General features: G+C 38.4%; 1 protein-coding gene across 1 annotated transcript; it reads right to left on the bottom strand.

Moving 5' to 3' along the window:
• Positions 1–4,026: 4,026 nt before the first annotated feature.
• LOC125487841 (probable G-protein coupled receptor 139) lies at positions 4,027–7,046 on the bottom strand. Its single transcript, XM_048620280.1, has 2 exons — positions 6,977–7,046; positions 4,027–4,931 (listed from the first exon to the last, which is right to left on the bottom strand). Exons 1-2 carry the CDS (start codon positions 7,044–7,046, stop codon positions 4,027–4,029), a joined length of 975 nt encoding a protein of 324 aa, XP_048476237.1.
• Between the last annotated feature and the right edge of the window lie 5,927 nt (positions 7,047–12,973).

Consider the following 12,973-nt stretch of genomic DNA (forward strand, 5'->3'; position numbering starts at 1 on the left):
TGTTTTTAAAGGGTTATTTGTCCTATTATTTTGAAGAGAGGTTGTAAGGCAAAAGTGCTGGCTAGCGAAGATCACTTGAGTAAACAGCTTGGGACTTATTTTTAACTGTCTTGAATGGCTGTGACCTGCACTCATGGGTCAGGATTGCTAGGAATTCGTTCTTCAGGAGCATCAGAAGCTGTTTGGATCTCAGCAGAGTTGGAAGTTTCAGTAAATGTCTCCTAGCTAATACTCTCTCAGAATTTTTTCTTGATGATTTTTTCTGCCTGGAGTGGATAACTGCCTTTTGATCAAAAGTTGTGTTTATGGGATGTTAATACATTGGAATATTTTATTTAGCAATAGTTGCTGTATCTCTTGTTCTCTTAAGTTTTCTAATAGAGTTAAGTTATTCTACATTTCTCTTTCTTTCTGAAACTGTATCATGTTTAATGTCGAGTAGTTTCACCAACCGAGCTACATATGGAACACAGCACATTATATCTGGATTTAAAAGAAGAACACGTTTGGGGTTAGGCTATATTCTTAAAATATTTTAAGTGGCTATGTTCTGGTCCACAACAAGAGTCAAATTTCACGTCAAAATTATTCAAGGATGTTATGGATAGTTGAGTAATAAAATAATTCATATTCACTGCGTATCATCCAGAATTGCAACGAATCTTTGAATTTAAAGACACGTTTGGGGTTTGATAGTTAAGACCATGCAGAGGACTGGGATAAATGAATTTCATTTGTAGCTAAGGAACACACCTAATTAATCAACTAAATTCAGTCCATTTGAATAAGTTTTTGGGCACGAGGTGAGAGGACAACTGAAATTAATTCAGGAGAAATTAGTTAGTCACAGTTCACAAACTACATATTTGGATCATCTGTCAAGTTTTAAGCAAAGATCAATTTTAGCACATGAGTTGGTGAGACAGCATTTCAAAGTAGCACAACATGTGATGAAACAGGAAACAGGTAAGTAATCAAAATTCATAATTTTGCCAACAGACATAAAGTGTTGGTGTTACTCCCTGTTGTAGGTGAACCTTTAAAGGCAAGCTTTATGGGCCTGAGCACATCGAAAGGAAATTGAGTGAGGTGAATTATTTGAAAAGAATGCCAGATAGAAATAAATCTCACAGACTGTGTCATGTGAACATGCTCAAAATGTATTTTGATGCGAGAGGAAAGCAAAAGGGGAGTGCATTCGTCATTAAAACACAGAGTGAAGAATCATGTTTAGAACCCGAAATGTCGACTTTCCTGCTCCTTTGACGCTGCCTGACCTGCTGTGTTCCTCCGGCCTCACACTGTATTGACTCTGAATCCAGCATCTGCAGTTCTTGCTCTCTCCAAGTTCAGATTATCCTGAATTGGACATGATTCAAATCAAATTGGACAACCGGGAAGGTCTCAAAATTCTGCATACATTATTGAGTGGTTTTGCAGAGGAAAATCGAAACAACGTGAAAGAGTTAATGCATCCTCATGGGGACATATGTCGGAATAAACTGGCAAATACCAATTTGATTATGCCTGGTAGAGATACATGAAATGTTGTTCCATTTAAGCAACATTGTTACAGACCTAAAAATTTAAGGTTGGCACAGGTTCAAAAAGAGATTGAACACGTTCTCCAAGACAATATCATTGAAGTGAATTGCGGTGAATGGATCTCACCCATCGTAATGGTACAAAAACTAAATGGTACCCAATGACAGTCTGAGCACTGTGCCATTCACTGCACCAGCCTCAGCCACAGTTAATTTCGCCAAGCCATCCAACGTAGCTATCAATGGACATGCTGTGCTTGTTAGCGGTGTATTCTTGCAAGAAAATGACGAGAAGTTGTAAACCCCTATGAGTTAGGACTTTTTTTCCAGAAAACTGAATTATTATCAACAGAAATATTCTTCAATTGAAAAGTACACCTCGAATTTAATGTTTGCATCGCAACATTTCATCACTTGTATTGACGGGTAATGTGTCTGAGTTAGTTATATACCTGATTGTAATCCCTTAAAGTTTTCGTTAAAAAAAGATAAAAATGCCAGACTGTTCAGAAGACGCTTATTTTTGCAACCATTCAATTTGGAAATTATACACTTGCCAGAACAAGAGAACTAATTGCCAATGAGTTTTCACAACTTTGTTGAAGAAAGATGGACGTGTTAGTTGGTGGGAAAGGTTGACTTAAACGGATTGTGGTAGTGAAAGCTTGCATGCTTACAGTTAATGTAATGTATATGTATTTTGGTGTATTAATTGCATAATGCTAAACTTCTTTAAAAATGAAACAATCTTTGTGGATTGATGTTTCATTTTTTTTAACAGGGAGTTGTGACCATACTGTGATGTTAAGAGGTGTATTTTCTCCTTGTATTAATGAAGAAAGTTGAATCACGGCTGTCAAGCGATCTTCTCAAAGCTAATGAAGTAAACATCATGTGTGGCTGTTCTTTTTTTTTTAAGTTGGAACAATAGAAGCAGCCTGAATGGATGGGGTCAAGTCCCCACAGGACCAGGATTTTTTAGTTTTGGCATTTTGAAGTTAATGGAGTCTTGAAGCTGGATGTGAAAGCTCTTATTCCTCTCTCCGCTACACCTAAAATCTTGGGTTCAAGATTTGCATGCATTGCATGTGACCAATCTATTTTTACTGAATTTGTCTTTGACAAGGGTATGTTTATGAGATGTTACTATCTTGGAAAAGTTGAGTAGTAGTAGTTAATATATTTATTATTTTGCAAGCATTTCTACAGAGTTACAGATAAGCCTTTATAAAATGTATTTCTATTTTGTCTGTATTTGAACTGTCGTGTAAAAAATAAGTGTGTTTTGCTTAAAGTCGAGTAGTTTCACCAATTGAATTGCATCTGGAACGCAACGCCTTACACTAACCTATAAAATAAGAAAAAGTTTGAGTCTATGCTATCAACTTCATATATTTTAAGGGGTCTGGTCTGGTCGATAACATTAATAACAGAACGTCTTGGTTGGAGGTATAAGACAACCATTGGAATTTGTTCCCTGCCTGTGATTTAACATTGTATCCAAATTTAAATTTCTCTTGGGCCCCATCAGGATGGAATAGACTGAACCAATCTCTTTGAGATGCCTTCTCAAAGAGCTTGCTGATACCAAACATCTCCACAGGACAGCAGCCAAGATGATGGAGAGGAGTTCAGGTTTCACTACTCATTAGGAAAGTGGAAATTCAATTTAGTCAAGTGCCTTCAAAGTGTATTATTCAGAGTTGTGAGCATTACTGACTCACCCAATTGGTCAACCAGAAATGTAAATCCTGAGGTTGGAATGTTTTACATAGACGAGCAGTGACTTTCCTTTGTGAATGGACTATGCTGTTTTACAGCAAAATTCTAAATGCGCAGAGTAGGAATTTCATTCAGCGGCAGAAGCCAAAGGGAGAACTCAACTATCAGACAAAACCTTCTACAGACAAAACCTTCTAACAACAACATACACTTAACATGAGGTGACTTTAAATTCTGAATTATGACCTTGGACAGTTTTAATCTGCAAAGTAGAAAAGGAAGAAATGTGTTTAATTGCAACAAGTAAAACTTTAGTAGACCGTATATTCTAAGCCCAAAGTACTGGGGGAAGGGGTGCAGTTCTGGAATTAATATACGGAAGTGAGACCGAGTAGACAGAACACATATCAATAAGGGAGTTAAAAAAAAAACAAAATACTGTTCATCTTCTAAAATAAACACAGAGAATACAGAAGCGTCTGAGCACGTCTGGCACCACTTGTCAAGATAGAAACACATTAATCCGTCGAGTCTATCATTATTGTTCTTCAGAACTGAGTTGCTTCGAATATTTTCTCTTCTGCATGTGTCTACTATTTCAGATCAGAACGCCGTCCACGTTCAAATTAGGAGGTTAAATCGCAGTGGAGTCTGGATAACATTACAAATCACCGACAGGAAGATGCTTTCCTTAGAGTACGTTCTGAACACCATTATTTTTTGCCGAGATGTTTCCAATGCTAAGATAATTTGGCTCATTTTATGGTTTTACTAATTTGAACATAGATTTGAGTGGGTATTTCACCGTGTTCTTCAGTTCTTCTCTGAATTTACTCTGAGTCACAACATAAATACACGTGTTAGTGCAAGAGCTGAGAGCTTGCAACATAACTGAAACTCGATCTGTGATAAGGCGAGGGTCATTGGTAGAATAATAAAAGCGGACGATTGTAATTCGTCGATAAAGGTTATACACAACTCGGGTTATCCATAACAGAATAAAACTGCTGGATATACTGAAGAGTAAAACAATGGATTTCTTTCGGTTCTGAAGCTCTGGGTCCTTGTGATTTTCTCCTTTGCTGATACCCTGGAGTCCCTGACGCACTCGACTGCTCACTATAATACGCCTGACTGTCAGAACATTGAGTAGTAAAATAAGAAGAAATGGGACACAAGGCGTCAAAATGTAATGAAACATTTCAAATGCCGCCCATGTCGAGGAAAAAAGAAATGCAGATGTATAGGGACAATACCAAGGAATATTATCAACTATATATAGTGGCTGATATGTAAAATACCAGGGTACAGATTCTAAACAACTTAGCACATTCACTGTTCCTACAATCACCGCTGCCGTTTTCACTGTGCAATATTTTCTTTTTAGCTTCTCACAACAAATGGCTACAAACCGATCAAAGGTAAAAGCAACTGTCAACCAGACAGAAACCACTGTGGCTACAGAAGCCAGGACTGCAGTGAGACTGCACACTGGAGTGATATGTAGAAATGAATCTGGGAAATATTTAGCACCAATCCAACTTAAAATGGGATCGCTGATTATGACCAGGAGATCGGCTACTGCCATACCCACCAGGTAGCAAGTTATACATTTAGACAGACCGCACTTTCCTCTGGACAGTATCGCAATTGTAACCATGTTAGCTGGAAGAGAGAAGAAAAACATCAGTAACATCATCACACTTCTATATAAAGAACCAATTTGATATGACGCTGCATGAGATCTGTACATTTGCTTCTCTCACAAGCGATGCACATTGTAGTGTTTGAAACACAATTATCAAAAGTGAAAATGATGCAAGCATCAATAAATATAAAATTGGATCAACTGAGGTATTGGAGAGTCTTTCGGGTCAACATGGAATGTATGGTAGTACACAAACAGCCAGATGCTAAAGGATTAAACACGGAATTGCACACCCGCCGAATAGTCAAAGATGTTTGTGAACTGACCAATCTACAGTTAGGCTATTTCCTCGTCGTAAAGCAAATGCAAAGAGTTATTATATGCAAAAATGTTTGGGAGTCACATATTTGCCTTTGATCTTTTGAATTTACCTTTAGGAGGCGGTTACATACAAGACAATGGAGTGATATTGAGACAGAGACAACAGCAAAAACAGGCAAAGATCTGGAGGAGAGGGATGGGCATGAACAGATAGATCTGTAAACTTCATAATACAAAGCAGTGGGTTAAGAATGAGTAAACAAGGTGTGATTTACAAAAATGCATGACAGGTCATTATGAGAGGAACGTTAATATTAATCTAGTAATACAACTCATTAATATACTCAAACGTCAACTGTTGCTGAAAGCAGAAAATTTCAGAGCCCTTTTGCCTTGTACATGTGAGAAATAGGGCACAAGAAACAGACCGAAAAAGAGACGTCAATTTACATAGAAAGGGAGGGGTGTGATAAGTAGTGTTCTCTCAATCTTAAATATCAAATGACGTAGATTCTGCTTGGAGTGTATGTTGAAATCACCGATGACTACAGATAAAAAAAAGTATCTGGTATATTAATATATTTTGCACGCATATGCAAATACATCACATCACAAACGTATCTGACGATTTTAATTTCATTTCAAGTGCAAATGTTGTCAAAACCAAGTTATTTAACAAATTATTTTCAACAGCAGAGTCACATTTCATTCTGGCTATACTGTTCTGAGGTTTGCAAACGTAACGTTATTGACCATGACAGGCATGATGCTGTGTGCAAATAGCTGATGGAACTTGTTGTTTGATGCAGTCTGCCAGGCATTCAGAAGTGCCGTCTACATACACGGCATTATATCAGCTTTAATAAGCATATGCCATATTACGCATTTGCATGCTTGCCAAATTGTTGTTTTGTTTTTTTTTTCTGGATTTATGGCTGCATTTCCAATTCTGAGAAAGCCAATTCTGGGTTTATTGCAAAGCAGCAGCTTGAAAGAGCGGGCATCACCTATCTTTCAAACTTGAACTACCTTTCCATTCGAAAATATACTGAGCAAGAATGGGCACCACCAAGCACTAAGGTGGTGAACATGTGCCCTGTGAATATATTATATGACATTTGGTGGTGGTGATGTTTTTTGCCATTCTCGTCAGCGTGTTTCAGATTAAAATGCTGGCTTCAGACAGTAGATAGATCCAATGTGAAATCGAAGATATATGAATCAGTCAGTGGCAACCTCAATTTCACTGGTCAGTGTTTTTGTTTCAAACAGCGTCAGCTGCAGAGATAATTAAATTAAACTAATGACAGTAATTCAAATACGTAAATACAAACAAATCTCATTTCAACTATGCCATGTTATTTCTGGAGAGTGGTTGGGGGACAGCGACATTGCACTTCCCATCTTGTCATTCTAAGAGGTGTCTTAAAACTGATTTGTTTCACAGCGTGAAAGTATTAACATTAACTCGTGGTCTGTTTACTGCTCTTTGCCAAAAACTTAATTCTGAACATGCATGTGGGGAATGAATGATTCAGTAACAATACCAAACTCAAATCAACTTAAAGAAAATGTAGTTCTTAAAACCCTGGAAGTAAATATTGAGCATATGCCTTCAGTCAAATATTGAAACAGAACAGACAGTTGTGCTTTGTAAATAAGAAATAACACCATAGTACAGGTAAAGAATGAACACGTTATCATAATTGATGCCTATAACACATCTGCGATATCGACTTACTGGGAACTCCAACAGCTGCAAGAATGGGATAGTAAATATCTTGTATCAAATAAATTACTGAATATCTCATTTCTGACAGAAACAACAATTTCTGATGGTTCAGGAAACAACAGCCCCATCCAGCACTCTGAGCTAATCCTTTCCTTTGAGACTTAATTTATAGAGTTGACACCTCTCCGGTAACACGTTTACATCGCAGCTCTTTGTTATTAGTCACAACTCCTTGAACAAACACGTTAGATCAACAACAGTGTTTGCGATAAAAATAATTTAACAGATGGACCATAAGTTTTCCAAAGATCAAGATTTAATCAGAACGTTGTGATAGACACAAATTAAACAAGCAGGACAAATGTGATCACTTGTGTTCAACAATGTTTGCAATGATTAATTTCTAAGATTTTCTGGAGCCGACGTGGAGTCCAGTGCTGTTCAGAAACATACTATGTAACTTCAACTTTTAATCAGAATATGGTTCTATTAGCGGACCACTGGACAAATTAGTGCACAAATATAATGTTAAAGCTGAAAATCTGAATACATATAGAATATATATGTGTGTGAGTGTGTGCGTGTGTTCGTGTATACATAGAAAACAAATTGGGTGTGAAATTGCAACTTCATAAAAATGCTTCTTGAGTATAATTGAAGAGAGAAAAGTGGCAGCAACAAATAACTTTGATCTTTGTCAAAGACCATATATATCACAATGTGGTTGCTTATTCAATTAACAAAGACGTCATGCAGTTTCCATCAAGAATACAGTTTATGACCTTTTCATCAAAGGCAATAGGAAATTGGCAGTCAATGCTGTCATTGTCAGTTATGTCAAGCTCACATTGCATCTTTCCATGGGCATCATTAATCGTGACATGCATGATTGAAGCCGAGGTATTATTGTGGACGACTTCACGAGATAAGTATGAAAGCACAACATTGATATCTTTGCCACTACTATTCCACTGCAGGTATTTATCTGATTATAGTGCACCGATTATAATCTCCACTTTTAATTTATAACTAAACAGATATAATCCTGACCGACCTCCCTCCCACAATCTGCTATCGATGTCAACTGGTATGAAATTCGTTGGGTTTGCCTAGACCTTAGAGAATCCAATTGAACAATGACCATCCATCTCAATCATGCACATTTCCAACAGTGTTCCTGCGACTTCATTTTCATCTGCTCAACACAGAAATTTCCACACACTTCCAAAGTTCTGCAGAAAGCCACGATCCCTGGGTAGCTTTTCCATTGGCCTAATTCGGTGATTCTAACTTTGCTTGATCTGATTCTTTTTGATCTGATTTTTGACAAAACATTTCCCTAAAACAGCTGTTTCTTTCCCAAACCAGCAATGTCAATATTTAGGTCTTTGTTTTGTTTAATCACGAGATGTGGTCATTTATGGCCAGAATAGTTTTTATTGCTCGTTGCTGATTGCAAATGATGCAGCTAAGAATCAACCACATTACGGTGAGCACAAAGTCACATGCAGGCCCAAACTAGGTTAAGAGTGTAGATTTGCTTCCCTAAAGGACCTTAGTGAACCATACAGGTTGTTGTGATTGTCGACACAAGTTTCATGATCACCATGCGGCTATATTTTATGTAATTCAAATCCCTCCACCTGCGGTGATGGGACCTTAAGAGGCCTATTGCCTTAAGTATCAAGAGGTAACAAGGTGTAGAGCTGGATGAACACAGCAGGCCAAGCAGCATCATAGGAGAACCCTAACCCTAACCCTAACCCTAACCCTAATCCTAACCCTAACCCTAACCCTAACCCTATTGCAGCCTTCCTGCTCCTATGATGCTGCTTGGCCTGCTGTGTTCATCCAGCTCTACACCTTGTTATCTCAGATTCTCCAGCATCTGCAGTTCCTACTATCTCTGATACAGCCTTAAGTATCAATTCTTGTTCATTCTGATTCTCCAGAATGCTGCCCGCTACAGGTATCACGTAAATATATGAAGTGCTTCCACTTGTGGGCTGGAAACTTTCGGCTCCAGATGTTTACCATCCCTCGTACCCTGCAGAAATTCCATGTTATGAACCTTCAAGTCTGTTTTACATTGGTTGTTCTTTCCTTCAATTGAACATAGGGATGAATGCGGCACCCACCTTTGATTCCAATGTATGTCTTTAACATCGACTTCGTTCGATTTGTGATGTTTGTGATATGCTGGACATGATGGTGTGGGCTTGAAAGCTGCAACTTCATCTCATCTTTTTGTTTTTAACTTGCATGATGATGTAAACTCTGATCCCCACTTGTGCTTGACCAGATTCCAAAATCCCAATTCACATAATGCAAACAATGAAAAGAAACATACAAAGGTGGTTGGTGCTGTATTTATTACAACATGTGAACAACAAAATTAAATTTATCCATTTATTAAGTTTAAATGTGCACAGAATGAAATGAAAGCGTGTTCAGAAAACTATTGAATGGCAGGTTGAAAAGCTTCCCTCCGTCAGGTGGTGAGGTTCTGACTTTAGATAAGAGAGCTGATTTAATATTTCCTGGACAATGGGAGAATGGAACTATTAAAAAAAGAACCCAGAGGACATGTGAGAAGCAGAACATTGGTGAGAGGTGGTAGTATCACATCTCAGTGCAGGAAGTCACACAGGTAAAAAAAATCAATCACACTTACGTTATAGATAGATTCGGGAGTTGGGCGGAGAAATGGCAGATGGAGTTCAATCCAGGCAAATGCGAGGTGATGCATTTTGGAAGATCCAATTCAAGAGCAAACTATGCAGTAAATGGAAAAGCCCTGGGGAAAATTGATGCACAGAGACATCTGGGTGTTCAGGTCCATTGTACGCTGAAGGTGGCAACGCAGATCGATAGAGTGGTCAAGAAGGCATACGACATGCTTTCATTCATCGGACAGGGCATTGAGTGCAAGAGTTGGCAGGCCATGTTACAGTTGTATAGGATTTTGGTTCGACCACATTTGGAATACTGCATACAGTTCTGGTTGCCACATTACCAAAATGATGTGGGTGCTTTGGAGAGGGTGCAGAGGAGGTTCACCAGGATGTTGCCTGGTCTGGAGGGCGCTAGCTATGAAGAAAGTTAGTGTAGATTAGGATTATTTACATTAGAAAGACGGAGGTTGAGGGGGGACCTGATTGAGGTCTACAAAATCATGAGAGATATAGACAGGGTGGATAGCAAGAAGCTTTTTTCCCAAAGTGGGGGACTCACTTACTAGGGGTCACGATTTTAAGGTGAGAGGGGAAAAGTTTAAGTGAGATATGCGTGGAAAGTTCTTTACGCAGAGGGTCGTGGGTGCCTGGAATGCATTGCCAGCGGAGGTGGTAGAGGCAGGCACGATAGCGTCATTTAAGTTGTATCTAGACAGATACATGAATGGGCAGGGAGCAGAGGGATACAGATCCTTGGAAAATAGGCCACAGGTTTAGATAGAGGATCTGGATCGGCGCAGGCTTGGAGGGCCAAAGGGCCTGTTCTTGTGCTGTAATTTTCTTTGTTCTTTTGTTGTTTGTTCTTTACATTCTCTGACTTCTGTTCTAAACTTGCAGCAAATGAACTCATGATTTTCCAGTATGTGGTCTCTGAACTCTTACCCACTAATTTCTCTTTAATTAATTTCAGCAGCCCTCTCACCTCATTCTAAACAAAAAATAAGTGGACTGAATTTAGTTGATTCATTAGGAGCATTGCTAAATTGTGAAAAGTACAACTGGAATTCCATTATCACAATCGTCTGGATAGTCTTGACTATAAAACATCAACATGGTCTTTAAAGTCTGAAAACGCAATTCTGTTGCTCCCTACGATTCTGTATAGTACACAGTCGATTTGTATTGTTTTATTCATAAACCACCCATAACTTCATCAAATAGTTTTGATGTAAAATTTGATCCCTGGTCCGATTGCATTTGTGTGGGTAGTGGGTATCTCGGAAACAAATTTAGTAATTCTTCTGCAATCCTTTTATCTGTGATACTGCACAATTCCTCTGGAAAACTAGTAGACAAATTCATTATGGTCAACAAATACAGATTCCCACTTTTTCCAAAAAGTAGTTTTCCTAAGCAGTCAACTAAGATTCTTGTAAAAGTTTCCTCAAAAGCGGGAGTGGGTATGAAGTGTATTGCTCTTAACACGGCCTGTAGTTTTCCTATTACACGGATGAAGTGTCTGGCAGAAGTCAACCACATCCTAATGCAGTCCAGGCCAATAGAAATGTATTTTTTTTCTGGGAGGGAGGTGCGTTTCGCTTGAGTTTTCCTACTCCCGAATGAGCTCCTATAGGCAAAACATGTGCTTCCCGCTATACCTCCATTCTATAACTCAATAGTAATACCACTTGATAAACGTCTGCCCACTCCTCATCTGCCTGAATATGTGATGCTCTCCATTTCCTCATTAAGATTTCATTTTTTAAGATTTTAACATTCTGGGATGGACTCAGGTTCTTCTTCTGTGTATGTTTTTTGATATCAGAAAGCATCTTTCTGTTGTAATTCAGCTTACTTCTCTGAATTATAAATATCCACTTTATCCTCCACAACATTTGATCAAACGTAGTTTCTGATAATTGAACTTCAACTTCTTTATCTTTATTCTTTGATTTCTCCTCCTATTTCCAGCTGTAGCTTTGGGACCTTGTGACCAAACAGTCAGGAAAATCCCAGGATATGCTTCCTGTAACATTTCAGTTACCATGTTTTCCACTGGCTTTTCAATCACAGGAGACATCACTCCTGCCTGTGCTCTAACCATATCATTAATAACATAAACCAGTTATCTGGAAGCAAGAATTGCTCGATGACTCCTGCTACCACTTCACCACTTTGCACCGGACGCTCCAACCTCATTTGATAGAATGGAACAACACAGATTCCACATATTACTACTTTTTCTGGCAACACTTCTAAATTACGCATTTCCTCATCTCTCACCATCAAAGGCTGGTTGCTTCTGTACGTCTTGAAACTTTGATTTTTCACCGACTCTTCCTGGCATACATGAGTAAATCCTACCAATGCAAATAAATTATTCAAAGAGACCTGGCAATTCCTTCTCAACCTGTCCCTGACAAGGTTATACATTCATTTGCAGATATTTTTAGATTCTACTGTACTTTCCTTTACCACTTCAACGAAATTCGCTGCGCCCACATACATCTTCCCGGTACATTTTCTAAAAAGCCAACACTGCAAGTTCATCTGGCAAACTTTATTGCAGTGAAAAAACACCTGAGCTTTTTTGCTTGTCTTTCCCTCTCATACGTTTTTAACTCTGTGGAAAGCTACATTTACTTTTCCCTTACAACCTAAGAATTTCTCATTTCCCCAATTTCTTTCCCTCCTTAGATTCGTAAAATGATGTCTGTAGGGTTCTGGTAACAGCTCATATTCACTTAACATTTGTTTTTCATTTCATAATACTCCCCAATACCTCCTCTGGGAGTGAATCAAATATCTCACGAGCTCTATTTACCCACCTCGTTTAGATTAACAATACCCACATGGTCATTCGTCGTTTCATTTGGTTAGCCACTTTCTCAAACGAAATAAAAAAGGTTTCTATATCCTTCTCGTCAAACTTTGTCAATGCATGGGCATATTTATACAGATTCCCACCAAACCTTTTCTAAGGACAGGGAGGTGATGGCCTAGTGATGTTATTGCTCAACTGTTAACACAGAGACCTAGGTTATGTCCTGGGGACCTGGGCTCAAATTGGAATTCAATATTAGTCTGGATTAAGAGTTTTATGGTGATCATGAATCCATTTATCATTTAAGAAAAAAAAAATCTGGTTCAATAATGTCTTTCAGTGGTGGAAACTGCTAACCTTACCTAGTCTGGCCTACGCGTGACTCCAGACCCATAGCAATGTGATTTATTCTTAGAGTCAAGATAATCGTCACAGCACTTAATGCCATTTTTTTCATAGAACGATACATTTAACAGTAGGTTGCAACACAGAAAATTTTCTCGTAGC

The sequence above is a fragment of the Rhincodon typus genome, chromosome 46, assembly GCF_021869965.1.
Source record: "Rhincodon typus isolate 14 chromosome 46, sRhiTyp1.1, whole genome shotgun sequence".
NCBI classification, from domain to species: Eukaryota; Metazoa; Chordata; class Chondrichthyes; order Orectolobiformes; family Rhincodontidae; genus Rhincodon; species Rhincodon typus.